At 31.0% G+C, this 22,093-nt stretch overlaps 1 protein-coding gene across 1 annotated transcript in view; it reads right to left on the minus strand.

The window, feature by feature from the left end:
* LOC148611221 (kinesin-like protein KIF14) overlaps positions 1-22,093 on the minus strand; it is a 30,107-nt gene that overhangs the window by 2,393 nt on the left and 5,621 nt on the right. The window contains exons 4-27 of the mRNA XM_088591526.1: positions 19,593-19,688; positions 18,472-18,663; positions 16,996-17,234; positions 16,531-16,629; positions 16,204-16,277; positions 14,040-14,178; positions 13,060-13,123; positions 12,102-12,286; positions 11,390-11,492; positions 10,229-10,266; positions 9,819-9,923; positions 8,901-9,039; positions 7,381-7,467; positions 6,957-7,022; positions 6,346-6,579; positions 5,861-6,001; positions 4,975-5,078; positions 4,389-4,468; positions 3,898-3,978; positions 3,034-3,138; positions 2,248-2,621; positions 1,640-1,777; positions 941-1,021; positions 335-491 (exon numbers count right to left, since the gene is read on the minus strand). Coding sequence (XP_088447652.1) covers positions 335-491; positions 941-1,021; positions 1,640-1,777; positions 2,248-2,621; positions 3,034-3,138; positions 3,898-3,978; positions 4,389-4,468; positions 4,975-5,078; positions 5,861-6,001; positions 6,346-6,579; positions 6,957-7,022; positions 7,381-7,467; positions 8,901-9,039; positions 9,819-9,923; positions 10,229-10,266; positions 11,390-11,492; positions 12,102-12,286; positions 13,060-13,123; positions 14,040-14,178; positions 16,204-16,277; positions 16,531-16,629; positions 16,996-17,234; positions 18,472-18,663; positions 19,593-19,688 — 3,121 coding nt within the window. The remainder of the gene's footprint in view (positions 1-334; positions 492-940; positions 1,022-1,639; positions 1,778-2,247; positions 2,622-3,033; positions 3,139-3,897; positions 3,979-4,388; positions 4,469-4,974; positions 5,079-5,860; positions 6,002-6,345; positions 6,580-6,956; positions 7,023-7,380; positions 7,468-8,900; positions 9,040-9,818; positions 9,924-10,228; positions 10,267-11,389; positions 11,493-12,101; positions 12,287-13,059; positions 13,124-14,039; positions 14,179-16,203; positions 16,278-16,530; positions 16,630-16,995; positions 17,235-18,471; positions 18,664-19,592; positions 19,689-22,093) is intronic.

Below are 22,093 nucleotides of genomic sequence, written 5' to 3' on the forward strand. Positions count from 1 at the left end.
ATTTAACAGAATTTCAAAGTTTCAACAAACAATATGGAAAAAGAGGATATTATGCTTTCAAAAAATTAATTACATACATACATATGTCCCACAATAAAAAAAATAGGTATGTTTATTTCCTAAACTATAAATAATACCATTACTTCGAGCATTATAATCTTAGTAAGGCTAATTACAGATCGAAGTATGGCTTTACTATCAGAACCTCTGTTTTATTTTTAAATCATCATTCCAATCAAATTCAGAATTCTGAAGTATAAAAATTTTTCACTACAAGGACATAAATAACTCTGGCAATAAAAAATAAAAACATGATAGTAGTTTAAAATCTAACCTTTGACAATAGGTTCAGCACTACTAAGTAGATGTCCTACATTTTCCCATAGATTACTGATGTGTTGTATAAGTTCCTGTGATCGTTTATAACTAACAGAATAATACTGAAGCGGGATTCCACCATAACTCTCTCTCACACTATTGTCTACTTCAACCTGAAAAAAATATCAGTAATTATGGCACTGACCTCATTAAATATCAAGTTGTCTTGTCTTTGACAGCAAGTTATACAGACTATCATTGTGTATATATTTTTTTCTAGTTATGATGCATCAGGTTTACGATGGATAGACATTTGTATACTATAATATATCCCACCCTTCATTTTCTTAAAATATTTCCTGGTTTGCTTTTTTCAGAAAAGCCTTAACACACAGAGAGAATGATACAAAATATCCTGAACAAAGGGAGGTAATTCAGTTATTTTAGAGTACTTATATAAATTGTAGCAACAAGTAGTAATAGTTAAAATTGTGAAAATAACTTTTTGCAATTTTTAATCAATATTGAATCATGGATGCAGCATTTATATGTAAATCACTGATCTCATTTCTAATCAATATTTTATCTACAGAGGAATTTACACCACCATTGTTCCTCTTACCTGTATTTCTTGGCACATTGAGAATAAAACCTTCATAGAGGATACAAGTTCTTCAACATGTTGTGGGATTTCTCCTAAACTCTGAAATAGTCAATTATCAATTCAAAAATAAATCAAATTAAAACAAATTGTCTTTGTCCCTGTCTCATCTCTTTATTTCAAGGTTGTCATAATACCCATTTTTATCATCACATCAATATAACAAGAAAACTATCTGAATTCATCAGTTTTTGTCAGTATCTTGTGCCAGTTTCTTTACAGTACAAGTATTATTTCAAACAATATTAATAATGTAGTAAATGTTCATCACAGATTTGTATTTTAAATATTTCACATATTAGCTTCACATGTTTACATGCAAATATGATATTGTTAATACAAAATTTTAAAAAGGTTCACTTTGCATCTATAAAACTGTTGATGATACTTAGCTAAGTCTGTTTAAATGGATACAATTTCAAATACTCGGAAATATACTTTTCATGCAAGTAGTTAAGAATTTTCACTTCTTATTTACAAAGCCAATAAAAAAATGAAAATAGCAAAATTGGAAGTAAACAGTAGAAAAGAAACAGAAAAGTACGCGAGTGAACTCCAGATTTCCATTTTAAAGCAGAAGATATCATGTCTGTACACAATACCACATAAAAAGTTAAGTTTGATAATACATATGTGTTCTTATGAATTGTCATTACTTACGAAGTTATTATTTGATAAGTCAGCTAGATTCTGGGCTTTACATTCCCACTCCTCAAGAGTCCTGATAGGCCCCTGTAAACTTTTATCCACCAGTAGATCACAACCAGATAGGAAAGCTGTACATATTTCAGCACTCAACTGAAAGTCAAGGAAAAGTATAGTTAATTACTCAAAAAATTACATGTAGTTTGAATGATCAACAACTGACCTAAGTAATATATAATCTAAAAGCAGCATTAACCTTTGGTAACACTTTACATTTGAAATATCATATTTGAAAAAAAACATATCTATGATAATTTATATGAATTTTAAAAATTATCAACTATTTTCATGTTTTGAGCATAAAATTTCAATTGCACTTAATTACCTCTGAAGTTAATTTGCATATGGTTATAATCAGGAGGTATAGAATATTCATTTCCAAAACAAATCCGTAATCAGTTCATTGTCAACGAAACACAAGACATTCAGCAGAAATACGCTTTATATTTGTAACACTTTATCATTTTCTGATCTGTACTTAAAGTACATTGTTTATAGACAACGATAAAAATATAATAGGTTTTGAATTTTTAATTGTTCCTTTTAAAAGATTTTGTACTTACCAGCGTTTTCTCATCCTCTTCACAATTTAACTGTTCCAAGCTAATCATATTCATGTCAGTGGCCAGAGCCATTTCTCCCGTTAATTTACATACAGTTAACACATTATCAATGACCTTTGACCCAGAATCACAGATCAGACTGTCAATATCATTGCCCCATCCTTGGAAGAACATAACCATGTGACTGCCCATGGATCGTACTTGTTCCCGTAGTTTACATGTAAGATCCTGGATGACATTAGATTGTCGTCTTTCACGTACATACATATTTGACCAGACAGTACAATGTGAGCTGAGTGTCTGTATGTTAGTTGTCAGTTTTAGTATACTCCTTTGGATTTCTTCATTGTCTCTGGGATTCTTTGATGTGGATTCTGGAGAACCAAGGTTAATAACCAATGTATGTACATGAAGAATAATAAGTATAACATTGACCTCAATAACTAATATCTGTAGTGAAACAAAAGGGAAGGACAGAAAGACAGAGTAGTATCATAATTTCCTGCTTAGCTCTAATATAGGGATGATATAGTTATCACAGTTATAAAAAATCAATGTAAAAATGTTTGCAACATTAATTCAACCTCCAAAATGTTGGTAGAATTAGGTACACCTTTATTTAAGTAGTGTCTACAACAGAAACTGCTTGAAATTGATTTTGAATATAAGAAATAGAAACACAAGTCATTTAATACACAAAATGTAATAAAATTATTTGCATTTATTGTTTGTAGCAATTTCAACTACATTGTAATACCAAATTTCTGTAGATGCTAACTAGTGTACCTTGATCATTAGACGAGTTTGAGTCCATTAAGTATGATATTGATTTCCTGATAGCTTGACAACACTTTAATATCTTATCTGCCATACTCTCATCAAAATACCCATCTGCAAAAAAAAATGATAATTAAATTACTTGAAGTTTAAAATTAAAAGCTTTAGTCAATACAATTAAAAAATGATATTAGGCTGCAAAATAAAAGCTTGCTAATTAATTTTAACTTCTGCATCTGACATGAAAGAATGGTTATGACAATGAACCAAATTTAATCAAATGCAGACAGCAGAAACAAATCTTGTTACCTCCCCTCGGATTCTTTTTATGATTAAAGTTTTAAACTAGATATGATTTGAACATGGAAGCATTTTTCAACACCATTACATTGTATTTAAAAATATTTAACAAATAAAAGTAGATTTTCAGAGAAGAAATATTCTGTTAATTGCTCAAAAATTGTTTTTTCTCCCATTTTTCTATGAACTACTCACAGCATCTAGTTTAGGCATTCATCAGAGTACAATACAAATCATTTAAAGTCTACCAGGCCACGATTGATAAAAGAATGAACACCAATGAAACCTTAAAATAAATTGATTGATTGTGGTGAATGCCTTATCACAGATATTTCATGCATTTCAGGATGAGAACATTTGATAATTTGAACCAGTTTTGACCTGCTGAATGTGATAGCTCAAGGAAGCAACAGCCCACAGGTAGACATGTCATCTCACTTGACACATTGTACAGACTTCAACTAATCATTACTCTATCTCTTATTTGCTCTGTGCTTAGTACAGAAGCGTTGATAGAAATAAATTTAAGGTGCTACAGTTGTTATTGATATGACATGACTGTGATAACCTTACCTTGTATACTGTCAACAAACTGCAGTGTGACAGATTCACACATCTTAGCTAATGATGTACCACTGAGGTGACAGGCATCATCTGTAATGTACCATGTATACAATATTTTGTGAATATAGTTTTAAATAATTTTAACTTTTGTTTCTAACAAGATAAACCTAGTGCTTTAAATGTTCAAGGAAAATAGCAGAAGACATGCCCTTTTCAGCAAAATAAATATTTGAGGTTCTAAAAAATAAACCATGAATTAAAAATATGCACCATGTTAAACAGCATGCATAAATGATATAGAACTGGCATGTTGTTTGTTGGAAAAAAATAACTTTGTCCTTTTTTCCTCCTTGAAAAGTTGAGTTAACAATATAACAGGAACCCATTAATAATTAGCCATAAACTTCTCAGAATCTTGGAGGATTTACATCAAAATATAAGGACTTACTTTACATGTTTCTTAAAAATAAAGAAATTTCATTAACAAAAAAACATTTTACCTTTAAGGCCTCTAGGGCTGGAAACAGCACTACTGCCTGATAGAAGAAACTGTCTAAAGGGGGACTTACTAAAACTGCTCCTACAAACAAAATAAAAAGTATACATAATCTATATGTGCATCTTTCCCTTTGGGGGGGACTGTCCTATGATGTTACAGACTGATAGTATACCTTCTTTAAACAAAAGAGGTAAAAGAAAAATATTCAATGCTAAAAACTAAGGACGCATGAAATGTTGTCAGAACAAAACCAATATGCAAGACAACAAATATAAGTTTATCATGACTCCTTCACTTATCTAATAGGAATGAACTATAACTATTTATAATTCTTGTTTTGGACATAAATCTTTCAACTACTTTACTATAAAATCATGAACTTAAAATGACTGGTAATGTGACCAAAACAAACATTTCAGCATGTGTCAGACAACATTAAAAGTAGCTTTATTTATATCTGTCCTCTTCCATATGAAAGATTTCAGCTTAAATTTACTTGGTTCCTATTCAATGTCAATATTCAAATTTTATCAGCTTTCAAAAGGACAATGAAATTACTCAAGTAGATTTCATACCAAAAAACTTACGATAAAGGAGACCTTGGTGTATTTGGTGTAGTAGGAGCCTCTGGAAGCCACGAAGCACTAGGGTCACTGAAAACATCATCATCTGTTGAACTGTCACAATCATTCTGTAATTTAAACGTTTTATTACTTTTTAAAAATGGTAAAAACTGGAATATTACATAAAAACTAGGATATTAATATTGCTGCAATACTGATGCTTATCTCTCTTACATCAAAGATTAAGTAAAACTTTTTTTCAGTTTTCTACTCATTTAATGACAAGTTGAGAAGAGTGTTAATTTAATATCTGACAAATACATGTACATCTAAATATATATATATAGAGAAGTTAGTTAGATTTTTCAATTTACCTAGATTTTATTGTAATTCTTATGCAGTGGAACATTTCCCATTTTCCTACTCTGCCATACAATTATAAATCCAAACTCTGAATACAAGTGTGATTCATCAGAAGAAACCTGACTTTTTTAATTGTTATTAAGCATGCATGGTAATAATAATTCAAGAAAGCTGGAGTGGTTCATGTACATGTAAGTCGTATTGATATAATTTTCAGTTACTTTGTTGCCTTGTTATTTAACACAATAAATGGATTGTGACGTAACCAGAAACAATTGACTTTTTTGTAATGGTACCCTTACCAACAAAAAAGTCAATGGGAAAGTGATTCTTATGCTAACAGCAACCCTAATTCCCTGAAAGTTTTTAAATAATCAATCACACAATTTAGGGGAAGGTATGGATACTTGAGTATCACAGAAAAGGAAGGAGAAATGACATCCTATTCACTGTATACCATATAGCCTTAAAGCAGGGGGTATAAAACTTATGTTTTGGTACCACTAAAAATTTAGCTATAATTAGAACTTCAAAAATATTATATTACCTGATACAAATCTCTCATTTGTGCTAGTTTGTCTTCAAATTTAGGAACATCCCAGAATGTACACAGCCCTAACTTGGTGTTGGTGACTTTTATAGCTGTAGCCAACTTATCATCCTCTAAATAGTCCTCTCGACTGAAACTCTGTAATCAAATCAATGTGGTGTAAGGGAAATAATGTACTTAAAAGAATACAAAACAACAACATTTTTTTTAAATATTTATGCTCTAAAAATTGACCTTAATAATTCAAGACTTTGAAAATTTTAGACAGATTAAAGCATACTACCAAAGGACTACTGACTGAGCATTTTATATTTGAAAGTACTATGCATTACAATCTAATCATAGGTATACATGTTTTCATATATTTGTTGGTTGACCAACGACAAACCCAAAAACAACTTTCACAGTAAACCTACATTCATAAATCTCGTATCAGGGAATAACAGCCATCATTACAAATATTTAGCATAACAATATCTAACCATGTTTTTCTTGAGCAATTGACTAATTTTGTTAGCCTCTCGTAGTAACAATGCTATCTTGTACAAGTCTCGCCTCCCGAGATGGTTCTCTAGTATAGTATTACGTCTGGTTGGCGATGAAATGTCAGAACGTTTCTGTTTTAGTTGTTCCAGTTTCTGTGTAATGTTTTGTTTCTCCGTTTCTAATAGTTCTAACAGCTTGGAACCTTTCTTAGATGGTGGACTCATTTGGGCCTAGAAAACAAACTCATCCTAATTAGTGACAGCAAGATACCTTTTTATATTTTTTGCTTTTGTTTGAGAAAAACATTTTATTCACAGGCTAAAACATATACAATCAAATTGTACAGTCAACTAAAGACAACATGCACGTGCTGTGGATGATTCTTGTCTCTGTTGCTGTTACTAATTAACTAAAATTTCTCTCATACAATGTGATGCATGTATCATATAAAAATACTAAATCCATGAAAACATTTGGGTGTATAAGGTAATATCAAATTCTAACCTAAAAATATTTTACAGGTTTTAAATCAATCTGAATATTGCTGATTAAATTTTGTTACCAGTATATCAGTATTGTGCTAAAAAGGGTTCATAAAACTACTAACCTTTTCTGCAGCTTTAGCCTCCAGCTGTTGTCTTTTTCTCCCTACCATTAGCTCTTGTTCTAACAACTTTATAATGAGATATAACAAATTTATTACAATACTTATTACTAGATGATTACATTTTGTCAAAAACAGTTGGAAATAAGTAAGAATTGTAAGAAATAAAGTATTAACTTAGCATTTTTTGCTGTGCAATAAACTTTCTTTAGGACAAAATATATGAGACACAGTACATTCCTTAGTCTATCCATATTACAAGGGACTCCAAGAAATCAAACATTAAGCTACAACATTAATTTTTTACATATTCTATATAAATAAGAAACCACTAAAACTGACGGGATTACAATACAACAAAATATAATTATGTTAGTGTACGATTTCCATGTTATTAAGACATTATTTACATAATACTAGTACAAACCATTTTCTGCTTTTTAAGTTTCTGTATTGTGTCATCAGCTTCAAGTCTACACTGAGCAGCCATCTGATATTCTTCATTCTGATTTTTCTGTTTATATAATGAAAACATATTATAAGTATACGCAACAAAATGATTTATCTTCCCCTTATTCCGGAAAGTTATGCTTTCAAATATTTGCCATAATGATGATTTTTATATTAAAATATTACGTATGGTACAAGTGCATAATTGGTCATTTCAGTAATTTGGCTTCAAAATATTTCGGTCATGACTTCCCTCAGCATCTACATCCCTTAAAAGATTCTTACTTTCCTGACAGCTCAGTAAAATTTATTTTTTATTTTATGTCAGTCACAGTGAGACCTGTCTGAACCAAACCATAACAAGACAAGAAACCTCTCAAACAAAGGTCCGGAAATTTTGACAGCCCATGCCTGACATTTTACCAAACTTCAGCTCACGTTTTTGTCAGTCTTTTACATGCTCAGATCGAAAATAAACTTAAAAAACGTTTGTGGGTAGTTATTTTAAGATAAATATTGAAAAGTGTGTTGTTTCATCACATCAGCGAGTGAACGAGTTCTGTTTCGAGCACACGTGGATGTTCTAAAATGTAAACAAAACATCATATCATATGTGACTTTTTCATCACATAGGCAAACAGCCGAAAACTTCCGAGTGATGAAAAAATGTAGTACTGATTTGTTGTTTCAGTTCCATGTGCTTTCGTTGTTACCTCTGAAAAATGGGTGGGAAAATGATGGACTTGTCAATCTTTTCTCGTAATTAATAAAGGTATGAAGATTGTCCGAGTTACTTCAATTAATTTGTATAGGCAATCAACTAATCAGTTACAGGTAAATCACAGTTACAGGTGGCTGCACATCGGCTAAAATTGACACACAACAGTCAATTAATTTTCAATAAACAATTAGGAGACTGGTAGACAGGATGTTCATACACTAATAAAACCATGCAGACTGTAATTTATAAGGGTTGACAATTTTATTTTTATGTCCAATATTGGAAAATTGTCATCGGTCATTTGCAAAATTTGTCAGTCAATGACTGGCATTTTTGACTGTTTCCAGATCCATGCTCTCAAACCAAACCATGATCAGACATGAAACCACTCCAAACCAAACCATGATTAGACATGAAACCTCTCCTAACCAAACCATGAGTAGATATGAAACCTCTCTTAACCAAACATCTTCCAAAAACCCTCTATGCCGGTTCACATGAACTGGTAAAGTAAACACCTGAATTAACTTAACAAAAGAGCCACCATCAGTTTTGGTTAAGACAAGTTTCACTATAAAACCATTTCTCAACATAAGAAACTGAATAAAATTGCAAAAAAAAAACTGAGATTGGAAGGTACTTTATAAACATTTGCATAGGAAGCTGCTGTCCATTAAAAATCAACCAAATTTGTTAAGATGATTATTGGTGTTAAGAATAACACTTTCCAATTCACAAATATTTTTTTAGCCCTTATAACAAGGCAGACAACATACCAATAACTTCTCATATTCAGCAAGTTTATCTTCAAAATCAGCCTTTTGTTCCTCTAAAGCTTCTTTCTTAACTTTCTCTACAGTAGCTAAGACCTCTTCTTGGGCTTGACGTCTTGCTTCCTCAAGTTCTGCTTGTAACCTAGAAATAGATAACTTTGAATGCTGCTCAAGTGATATAATCTAAGGCCATTATAAGTCAATATCTTGGTTTTCTGGCCATTTGTTAGTAGGGTGCTTATTCTAATTGTTCACAGCCAGAGAAAATGATAAGGGAGTTGCTTTTTTTTTGTTTTATTTCATTAATATGGCAGTAAATTGGGTAGCAATGCATTCCTGAAAAACACGAGGGCTGTCTTAAACACAAAAGAAATGATTTTTGTTGCCCTTGGAAGTAATTACTTGCTATCAGAAAGTTCTCTCTGGTCAAGCAAAATTTGTGTATATTTGTCAAGACAAAATTGTAGTCTGAGATTGATCCATCCACTAGGTTTAAAAGAAATGCTTAAACAGAGAGTTGAAATGCATGTACAAGCCATCACATTCTAATAATAAAGACTTAGGGCCAGATAATAAATTGTTATCACAAGGATATGTCTCACCTATTGTACATAGTTGCTATTATTCAATATTTAAGTGACTGTAGGGGTATATCATAAAACAGATATAGAACTGTAATGCAGTGGTGCTTATGCACCTGAATACTGAAGTGGAATGACTTAGCACAAGTTGACCTAATCCAAAAACATCAACACAGAATAGCAATACCTTAAGTCTCGCCTTTCCCTACAAATTAAACCAAATTTTGAACCCAAACCAAATCTAATGTGCTAATGACAAAGATTTTGTATATTTATTTGTAAATGTTTTCTATACTTAAAAATATCACCTATTTAGTCAAACTTTTGTACAGATTCCTACCTTTTCTCCTGAGCACTGAGTAATTCCTGGTTAGCAAATTCAAAGTCTTTCTTTATTTCCTGACCAGAACCAGTTTTATTCCGTCTTTGCTCTGGATGGTTAAACCTTATAAAATGAAAGTACCAGACATTATCACTGATCATCATTATAAAATCACAGTTATAATAAGGCATATAGAGTTACATGATAATTTGTTTCAAACAAAATAAAAACAACAAAACAATATTGGGTATTCAAATTCAAAAATAAACAATTACATCAAAGTAATTGATTAGTCCATCTTTAAATTCAATATAACTGAAAATGAAAGAAACACAGAAAAAAATAAAAATCTGTGTTGACAGATGAACCAATGTTCACCATAGCCAATCTGTCAAATGACTGACTGATTTGTAATAGTCAGAACATACCTGAAATAATGGTCACCACCAAGAATCACTCTATCACCCTGGAAATAAAAAAAACAGGCTTTCAAGTGACTTTTGTAAAATTAGGGCCAAATTTAAAAAAAAAAATAAGGCCTAATTTAGGATTTTTTAGGGCTTTTAACACAAAAATAAGGGATGACATTCTTTCTTTTTCAATAATAACACTAAAAGAAAAACAAGTTACTCACCACTGGCTAAAGACAACGATATAAAAGCTATTTACCAACCCAGAAGATCATGTCAGTGGCCATCAACAGTTGTATTCAGCATTCCAGTTTGACCATAAGAAGTTGAACTAGTATAGGTCCAAAGAATGCAGTGAACTGCTAATAACCACCAAAATGTCTTCTGAGGTGTTTATTTGATCATAATAATATTCATTTTCTGAGAGTATACTAAGCTAGATTCCATTAATACAAACAATATAAAGGGAAATTACTATTTAAAAAATTCAAAATTTAAAAAATAAGGAATTTCTCAACAAAAAATAGGGCTTTTTTACGATTCTTTTTGTTTTATTAGGAAAATTAGGGCTGTCTTTGAAAAATAAGGAAAATTAGGAAAATAAGGGCCCGCTTGAAAACCTGATAGAAACATTTTAGACAAAAAGGACTTTTGTGATTAATTAAGTGAAAAAGTAAATTCCTATTTACAGATTATATGTTTATACACATGATATTTCTACGATCCTCATTCAAAATCCAATACTGACATCATTTTATATCAAGACTTTTCCCTACCATGATGTCAAATAAAAACCCTGGAAACCAGGAAATTGTGAACTCTTGCCCATCAAATTTTACTTAACATTCAATTTTTTGTTTTTATTATCAAAAATCCAGAAATCTGCATTATCTAGCAATACCCATAAACCATAACTGTAGCATATGATATTGGAAGTTCTTTTTTTTTTGCCAAAACCAGTATTACATGTAAATCCGAAATTATAACACACCAATATAAGGAATATGTCACAATATTATGTGAAAGTGACAAGAGCTGATGAGAAAATGATTTCCAAAAAAAAGTTGGATGGAGATTCACAAAGACAAAGGAGAATACCTCTGAATGGAGGTATAATTAATACAACTATTAAAACATTATTATCATCAACATATAACTTGAAAGATATACAGTGCTTACATGCTGTAATATGACAGGTTCTGATATAAGATTACCATTAACATAGGTTGGTGCATCTCCGATCGGTGTTATAGTTATCACATTCTCAACATTATTTATTATGCTGAAAGAGTAAAAATATGTTCATGTGATTTGAGTAGTGCAGCAAAGATACTGGAATCTGTGTATGAAACAGTGACCCTATCAATTCAATACTAATAAAAAAATACAATGGGTGGCTTGTTCTGGCAGCGTAAGACTCAGCTTAAACAGAAAGTACTTGGTTGGACCTTTCAACTCATTTTAATATTTGATATTACACTGAAAAAATAATCAGTTTATAAATTACTTTTACATGCCAAACTTTTCATTACAAAGGTTTTCCTTGTCCTGGGAACTTGAAATTTTCACACACTATTTTTTGTGGTTTCGATGATTAATCTACTTTAACACAGTTTTAATTTGTGAACATTCCTCAAATTGAATTATAATGTTCTACAAAGAAAATATACAGGACTGTTTAATTTTCTTGTTACAGGATTTACTGCAGAAATAACAAAAATTAAACTGCCAATTTCACAATTTAGTTTTCAACATCAAAATGTAACTGAATATGTTATAGAACTTTCTTATCTATACATGTACTTCAATACATACTCTATACATGTACTTCAATACATACATCAAAGCAGGTCATGCCAAATTGAATTATCTTAAAAAAAATGCTTCCTACCAATGATTTTCAGCAATGAGAGCACCATTGAGCTGTATCTCATGTTTTGAGTTCTCACACATCCTGCCTACTCTAGTTTGCCCCTCTTTGATGACATATAATAACATCTCTGATAATTGAGGATCCTCATTCAGGTTGACTAGATTTGGTAATTTGTTATCTACCTTACATGTGATGCCTGATTTCTGCAAAAACGATCAATCATTAATATGAAAAACAGATCTGCCAGTAGATAGGCCACTGCCAATACATGTACATGTAGATCAGACCTTTTAATGTTACTTTAGGACAAACTGTATTTTCCATGTATTTTATGAAAATGGTCTGTAATTCCTGAACTTTGTGTGATTTTAACACAGGTACAATGAAGGGATACACAATCCATAAAGTGTAATTTTAACACAGGTACAATGAAGGGATACACAATCCATAAAGTGTAATTTTAACACAGGTACTATGGAGTGGTACCCAATCAATAAAGCATAATTTACACTAAAAAACTGTAGAAACTACAAAGAGTCTGTAAAGGTAGACAACTCTGATGAAGTAATACTCCTACTGTATGATAAATTTTCTCTATGGCACATATAGATATGGAATAGGTAAATGTTTCTTAACACTACTTTTCCTAGTGATTTAGATTTTTATTACTTATAATATTGTCAAAAGCAGTGGTTGATTTACAATACAGTGTTATAATAAAATACAAAAAGGGCAGAATTCAGCATTTTAAAAAGACTGATTTGAATATAATGCAAATTTCATACTGAATCACTTGAAAAAAAAAAACCTTCCATAGTTATTATGTAAAGGAAAGGAACTTACCTTTACTAAATGCTAAGATAGTTAGAAAATTGAATTATGGACAATGTTTGTCGCCATAAAACAGCATTATGTAACAACATACATGTCGTAAATAGTGAGTCAAGAAACAATGCAGAATGAATATATATATTACCTCTAAATTTTTATTTTCTTGTTTTTTCCTGGCTTCAGACTCCCTCAACTTTTTCTCCCAAGACCTGTAAAGAAGAAATCAGTGTTTCTGAAAAGTAGTTGGCTTATTGTTGTACTTAATCTAAAAAAGTTAAAGAGTGCATTTTTTTTTTTAAATTTACAGAGAATAAGTGTTGCATGATAAAAACCAATTGCATATCAATAACTTCACAAATAATAACAAATTTAAGTTATTACATAAAAACAACTTAAAGATTGTGTAAATATTAAATATATCCCTAACTGGATTCTGTAAATATACCCCTAACTGGATTCTGTAAATATACCCCTCACTGGATTCTGTAAATATATCCCTAACTGGATTTTGAAAATATACCCCTCACTGGATTTTGAAAATATACCCCTCACTGGATTTTGTAAATATACCCCTCACTGGATTCTGTAAATATATCCCTAACTGGATTTTGTAAATATACCCCTCACTGGATTCTGTAAATATATCCCTCACTGGATTTTGTAAATATACCCCTCACTGGATTCTGTAAATATACCCCTAACTGGATTCTGTAAATATACCCCTCACTGGATTCTGTAAATATATCCCTAACTGGATTCTGTAAATATACCCCTCACTGGATTTTGAAAATATACCCCTCACTGGATTTTGTAAATATACCCCTCACTGGATTCTGTAAATATATCCCTCACCGGATTTTGTAAATATACCCCTCACTGGATTCTGTAAATATATCCCTCACTGGATTTTGTAAATATACCCCTCACTGGATTTATTGACTATTTAAATATTGTTATCGACCTTATATATTACTTGGCTTTATTTAGCCATTAAGAATATTTTTCAATTTCAAGTTATACATAATAAAACGAAAATTTAAAACAGTTAATAAAAAATGAATGAAAGTTTTAAATCCTACATTTTACTACTAGAAAGTGAAGTTCTCAATCTGTCTGAATACCTACAGTTTCATTTCCTCCATTTCTTTCTCCTTAGCTAAACATTTCTCTCTCAGAGCTGCTATTTCTGTTAATGTGACAGACTGTAATTCATCTTTGTATATTCCTTCTGTACATTTCAATCTATCGATCTCAGCTCGTAACTCTAAAAAAAAAACAGAAGAATAAAGAAACATTCACAGAATGACATTTCTAAAACTTAATGAATTTCTGCAATAGGTTATGTCTGTGATCAAAATGGCTTTAATACAGGTTATTGGAAACATACAATACTACTTTTTAGAGGTAAGCATTTTCTCCTTAAACTTAATCATAGATATATTAATATCAGAATTTCAAAGCAGCATTCCCAAATTTATTAAAATGAGTTCCCTGACAAAATTGTAGATTACATGTATTAGTAAGGTAATACTAGTAATGGTACTATTGTTTATGGGGTACTTTTTTTGGGGGGAAACCTTAATGTTAACTCCAAACAGAAAACCTGATTTGTTACCATTGTTTATTTACCAAATTTATTTATAATTATATATAGTTAAATATTATCCCAGTGTAATAATTTCTAATGGTCAAATGTCATGTCCAACATGATAATTTCTAAAGCCACAAGGATACAGAAAGCCCCCAAATATTCTTATAAAGTTGATTTTCAGAACAGTAACATGTACATCCACCTTATTGTTTATGCTAGTGTTAATGTTAATGTACAATGTATAGCCAGAGAGCCAAAGAGACTTTCATGATTTCACATTAAATGCCTGGCTAAGATATGTAGAGTCTGTTGGTTAAAAAAACACCAGTCATTGAACAAGATTTAACAAAAGAGATAAAGATGGATAGGGCAAATGACTAGAAGAGACCCAAACAACATTACATGTGTGACTGCAAAATGGACACCAGCTGAAGGTAAACATAACAAGGGAAGACTTAGAAGAACCTAGCTAAGAACCACAGCCAGGGAGTTCTTGGGAAAGACCTGGGTTGAAATGCCTTCAAATGGAGAAAGTTGACCTGGTAGTTCAAGAGTATGGGAAAGACATGGGCTGAAACGGATAAAGTTAACCAGGGAGTTCAATAGTATGGGAAAGACCTGGGCTGAAATGGAGAAAGTTGCAAAACACCAAGATACTCAGAGGTCCCTGGTAAAGGCTTAAAGAAGATAAATACATGTACATATTAAATGTAAATCAAAACTCCAGATACTAAAATAAATTACCAATTTGTATACTTATTTTACAATGTTTATGTTGTGTAATATGAATATATCATCACTAATTAACTCTACACTTAACAGAAGTAGTAATAATCCCCTTTTACAGGAAAAGTATTATATGTACATGTAAATAGTGATAAATATTATTTCGATATTATCTACAGCTTTGGTATAACCCATTAAGGATTCATTAATTATTATTGGAAAGCCTATGGCCAAAACATTTTTCAAAGGTTGGAAAACATAATTTAATACAGAAACATTGCCCAAGGAATTTTAAAACAATAAATCAATTATGGGTATCACAAAATATGATCATCATTATTTTTTCTAAAAGTTTAAGTTAACATTGTAACCAATTCAAAATGAAAATAACAATACCTTATACAGTAACCACTTTAATAATTCTCAATACTCCCCTTATGTAATATAGGTCACAGAAGTCAGTTATAAGTCAATTTAAATCAGACTTATTTTCATACATGATCAATAGATAATCTTATTAACTTTTAAAAGTCAGCTTTAAAGTCAGTTTTCACCTATAAATTTAACATTGAAGAGGGAATTATACTCTATAAATTGACTTTAGCATTTTTTAAAACAATTTTATGGTACTCTTCAAACAAGATAAAAGTACTATGAGTAGGATAATCAGGTTTTTTTTTGTTTGCAAAAAAACTTCCTTACTTGAAATAAAGTGAATTTTTATATATAAACAGTTTTATAGAATTGTTGATTACTAAAAAGTACAAATGTACATGTAGATTGCCTGTTACATACTGGTTTGGTCTACCAATTACAGCACATTGCACTTTATAAAAGTAAACTTATTTCATGGAATAGAAAGTAAGTCCTTAAACATGTGTTAAATATCACACCATACCAAGTCATAATGGTAAAGTGCTGATAAAATGTCAATTTTAATCAAGAAGAAAATAAATTGTTAGATTATAATACCTTTAATAAGTTTGGTGTTAGGATCTTCATTTACTCTGGCAACATTTACAATACTACTGGCTTCCTTGGCATACGTGTTAATGTTAAGGCTAATATATCTATTTTTTTCTTATTAAAAAATTAACAGACACTTTCATGAGAAAATTTTCATGACAGATCCAAGGTTGAAGAAGCAAATGTCATACTGTAAAAGCTGTTGAAGTTATGCCACCATATAAAAATCAATATGAATAATACATGACAACAAACACTATAAATTGCAGGATGCATAAAATAAATTTTGATTCAAACATTACGTTTGTACAAGCTATAATTAGAAAAGGATATCTGAGGGTGCTGAGAGTTTCCTCAGTATGAAAGTTTGTAGGACTAATGGTGGCTAACATTGCTGTCTTGGAGTTACCACCGAGGCTTTCCTTAAGTAACCTGGAAGAGATAAGTAACAACATTGTAATAAATGACATGCAATGAGTTATGATAACTAACCACAAAAAATACTTTTTAAAAATTATTTTATAAACTCTCTGGTGCTATTTCTATATCCTACTAAGGAAGGTTTAAAAGTGGACAGATATGATTTATTGAAAATTATTTCACTGTCCTGACATTATCACTTTAAGACTCTTAGAACCTGAATATGATCATTTTCCTTTTCTTTTTCTGTCATAGAACCTGCATCCATTTGTCTTTGCATTTCTTTCAACCTGTTACTAAAAATCAAGCATAGAAGCATTACAATGTAATGAACTACAAATGTACATCAAGTAAATGTCTTAAGGACCCAACTCTTACCAAGTCAAAACAGAATCTCTGTAAGGAATGAAAGACTTTTTTTTCCCTGATGTAGAACGTCTCGACAGTGCTGATATGACCATGCCAAGTGTAGTCAGAGATTTGTTGATATTATTAGCCTCTCTGAGTCTTTCACCTTCAGTTTTAGCCTGGGACTGCCTCTCACTTCCTGCTAAATCAACCAGATTAATCTTACTGGTTATAATGTGTTCATTTTGGTGACCTCCTATCTCTTCTGTCTGTAAACAAAACCCAAACATTCGTAATATGTTAATGTAATATGTTTAAAACAATGGAAACAAGCATTCTGACAGTATTGCTGATTCAATACAGTGTCTCCTTTCAGCCTTTGAACTCATTGTCTTTATGAGATTTTTTCATATATGTGAACTAACAATGGATGGTGTTATATTTAACAATCAAGAGAAAATAACTCTTGAACAGCAAATGCAAATTCCATCAAAATCAAACCTGAGCTTCATTTTACAGTAGATAATAACATTTTTGCATTACAGAAAGCTGCATAAAGACATTCTCTTTCTATCGCCTGGAAAGTTGCAAAAACTTTTTATTATGAATTAAAGGGCAAATAACTCTAGAATGACAGTAGCAATTTGCATCAAAATGATGAAACATAAAATTTTATGTAATTTTCTAAGTCAAAGGGCCATAAGTTCCATATAAACCATTTTGCCGCAATAATATTTTGATTTAATTTGTAACTTGTCATGATAAGACTAGCTAACAAATATGAAATCAATTGGATGAGGCACTATAAAGAAAAGCCTGGAAAACAAAAAAAAATATGAAATTTTCTATGTCCAAGGGACACAACGTCTGTAAAAATCATTCAACCATTATTCGAACTTAACTTGTAACTTGTCATGATAAAACTATATACCAAATATTAAATCAATGGGATGAGGCATTACAAAAAAAAAGTCCAGAAAACATAAAATTTCATGAAATTTTTTATGTCCAAGGGCCATAACTTCCATGAAATTATCATTCAACCATAAAGTCATTCAAACTTAACTTGTAACTTGTCATGATAAGACTATATCCCAAATATGAAATCAATTGGATGAGGCATTACAAAAAAATGCCCAGAAAACCAAGTGTGACTGACGGACTGACAGACTGACTGACAGACAGAATGCAAACCTAAGTCCCCTTCGGCATTTCCCAAAAGTGGACAAAAAAGGCCTACAGAAACATAAATACTAGTACAGATCAATTATACCGTGGAAGTTCTTGGGGAATCAATATTCTTACTTGGTACTTGGTGGAAATCTAATTGGCTTTGGGAATTTTGAAAAAAAAATGGATTTTTCTGACCATCTAGATTTTCGACAACCGTTAAAATAAGCACATTTCTATGTTTAGACAATTATTATGATAAATAATATGATTTGTACATAAATATGTACACTGTCAAAATTTTAAACATACCACTTTCTACCAGAAAAGACTTACTCTGGTCTGTGTGAGTACTAAGGTGAAGACAGAATGAGATCTACTACTTCTTTCATTCATTCCAGTTGTGGCTGTAGCTCGGTTTTTGTTCCCAAGAGTTATCCACCCTTCCACATCTTCAAATGATTTTACAACATAAGTAGACAGACCCTCCACATATGGACCAGAAACAGGATGCTCCCTGGCTTTTGGCTGTAATAAATGAACTTTATAATAAAAAATCAAATGAGCTAGAACAACTGCAATGCTCATTATGTGATATCCATGCTACTCCTCCCAAAAACCATATAGGAAACCCCAAAAGTCATTCTGATGGAAATGCAAAATAGGTTTACAATGGCACCATCTGATTAAGAATGTGTGTAAGTTTCCAAATAGTTGCAGACAGAATGTGGGGATAGATGGAGGACTAAACAACAAAACTCCTCCAAATTTTCAGTAGGGTATAAAAAATCATACCTAAACCTTTATTTTTCACAGTATTATATAACCATAATATAAAATTGTACATGTAGGTACGAAAGTCAGTTTATGTCAGTACATGTATACGATGTTCATTGAAACTAGGAGAAATGTCTATTATGGAACACTAAAATTGAAATAGATCTATGGCTGACCACATCACATATACGATACACTTGGTAATGCTGCAGCTCCATATCTAGATCAAAATAAGTCCCATAGAGGGTACTTAAATTGACAATAAGTTAACAGCATACAAAGTTACAAACACCTTTAGAGAAGGGCACATGAAAAAAGAAAAAAAATCCTTATCATATTACAATATTGTGTTCTTTGTCTAGAAAATCAGAGGATGCTTATCCTACCAATGCACCTGGTCTATGCTACCGGTTTTTAGGAGCTGAGTTGCTCATTTACTTCTGTTTCTTAGTGTGTGTTATTTTGGTTATGTCCATTTTTGTGTGTGTCCATTTTCCTTGTCCTGTTGTTATTCTTGGATTATGTTCCTTTCATTACTGTTCCAGGTTCCCTTGAGTTCCCTTCGAAGGAATTGTAAGCTTATCATATCATCCCTTTTTACAAAGCTTGTAAATAAGTGTAAAAAAACAAAAATTTTATTAAAAAAATTCTGCATTTTTCATGTTTTAATCTCTACCTACCTGAGCTTTACCTCCCTTTTCTTTAGAAGAGGCCAGTAAGTCATGTATTTTCTCATTGTAGATTTCAAAAAATGAAATCTCTACGTTTATTTTGACCTGAAAAAAAATTAAATAGACCATTAAGCAGTATGATGAAATTACAAAACCTACAAATGTAGGTGACCCTATAAGAGTTCAAACACAGAACAGACCATTTTCTGACTCAATCTAATTTACATAATGTATACATGTACATTGTAAATAAACATGTACATGTAACAATGTATGATCTGTCTGATCTGATACAAGTTTACCAGTAAATGTAATTATAACATGTGAAGGAAACTCTAGGAATAATGGACAACTAATTTGCAAACTGCACTATAAATGAAAAGAAGTTATTGTATATACGGTGAATTGTAAAAAGTACAGCGTAAGTGTTCAAATTACAACTAACCAATTAAAATTTTTTGCCTTGGCCTTTGTCAACAAGTAATTAGCTTGGTTTGTTCTCTGTTAAATCAATATCCACCCTACATGGTAAAGCCTAAGGTTGTATAAAAATCAAACTAATCTTGTTAATTAATATCAATAAAATATAATACTTTAATCTTCCCAGATATTATCTGAGATTTATATACAAAGGATAAAAACTTAGAGCGATCAGCAAAAACAGGGGTGTAAACTTAGTACATGTAAGCAGAAAAATTGAAAGCCCTAATAAATTCTTGTGGTGAATTTGTGTATCTGGGATTCAAAGGGATGGAATTGCAATATTGTTTACAAGTTGCAAAACTGTAGAAGAGTAATTGTCTTATACATGTATACTACAACAATTTGAAAGTGGTACAACTTGTTACAAGTATAAAAAACAAAAGAGTAGTTTGCACTACCTTAAAATTAGAAATACTTTCATGACTTCCACTTATAATTTGTTTTATCTTTGGCTTTATCATCAGCATTTGAATTAAGTAAAATTTTAAGGAGGTAGACCTAGGGTAAAGGGACATAACTCATGAAATCAGTGATATGTTTGTATTATATTCAATTTCACCAAAGCCTCTCAAGCTTTCATTTGAAGCAGAATAAGATGAATCCAACTTAATCAGATGCTTACATAAGATTGATGTAAAATGCTGAATACAAACGTTCCAATGATTTTTAAGTTGTGTCCCTTACCCTAGGTCTACCTCCTTAAAGGAGCATTCTGGATTGATAGTTCTGACCAAATAGAAGACTTTTCACTTTTACAAAATTCACAAATTCTTTACTGATAGAATCAAACCTATCATTACAGTAATTTACCAGATACAGTCCTGTTCTAAATTGTACATCTATATGATAATATATCTCTTCTGATATAATGTGTGTTTTTTAAACCCCCTCCAGAAATAATGAAATTCTCATATCAGCTATCTTGACAACAAGACATTAAGATACAATGCAAATTTAAATCACAATTGCACAATAATAGGTAATTTATTTGTCACCAAAATCTCATTTTCAGAGGTCATTTCTATAAAATTCATAGGTATGTGGAAATCTAACGTATATATAATAAATGTCAAACTAATATATCTATAATGGATATTTATTGTGGTTATAATTATTGCTTTAAATATGAAGATTTTAATTATTTTCCACTTAAGAGTTTTGTAATGAAAGATTTTTTTTTCTCATTGAACAAACAAACCTCACTTCATTGAAGCTAATGTATTCATGTTTGTAAAATGGGCCTTAAGTCTGTATGGAGAATTTTTTTTTGAAAACATTGATATACAAATATGTAACCCCTACTATGAAAAATCTAAAGCAGATACTCTTTTTAAATGTTCAAACAAATTCTACGCTTAAAAGGTCCAAATGCTTTTGAACTCAAAGGATTTTACTATATAATGTAAAAAATGTACATTTACATGTACAATACACAGTGAAACCTCCTACATGTAGATGAAAGGACTACACATAATACTATTTCAGACCATATCCAAAAGTGTTCCCACAGACTTCTGTACAACCCACTACATTCTGTATGGATGATTATAATGTATACCCGGTATATAAAATATACATTCTGGTTCATATTAAATTCACAAAATCTTCACACTTATAGAAGAACTGATAATGAAATATATTAAATAAAATAGTGACCTGTTGATTAATTTTCTGATCATATCTCTACACAAAGCAAGCCTGACATGAGAACAGGCTGCTAACCACTTAATATCTCTGCCACCATTGTTAAGGCACGATCTTACACTGACTAGTTTAAATAAATGATTACTAAGACTTCTTAACACTGCCAAGATAATTAAACTTTAAAGGTCTCAAAACAATTGCCTACTATGAACTTGACTGCCAGTCTCATGTAACACTGTAATAATCCTCTGGTGAGAACTTGTGGCATAATTACATTTTAATATATAATATTCATGTATACATGTAAATTATGAACTTAAGACCCTAAGAAACCATAATGCATACATTATCATATCAGTCAAATAAGTTACAGAATTCAACCA

This window comes from Perna viridis, chromosome 7 (genome assembly GCF_037379345.1).
Source record: "Perna viridis isolate PV_CMFRI_1.1 ecotype Kerala chromosome 7, ASM3737934v1, whole genome shotgun sequence".
Taxonomy (NCBI): Eukaryota; Metazoa; Mollusca; class Bivalvia; order Mytilida; family Mytilidae; genus Perna; species Perna viridis.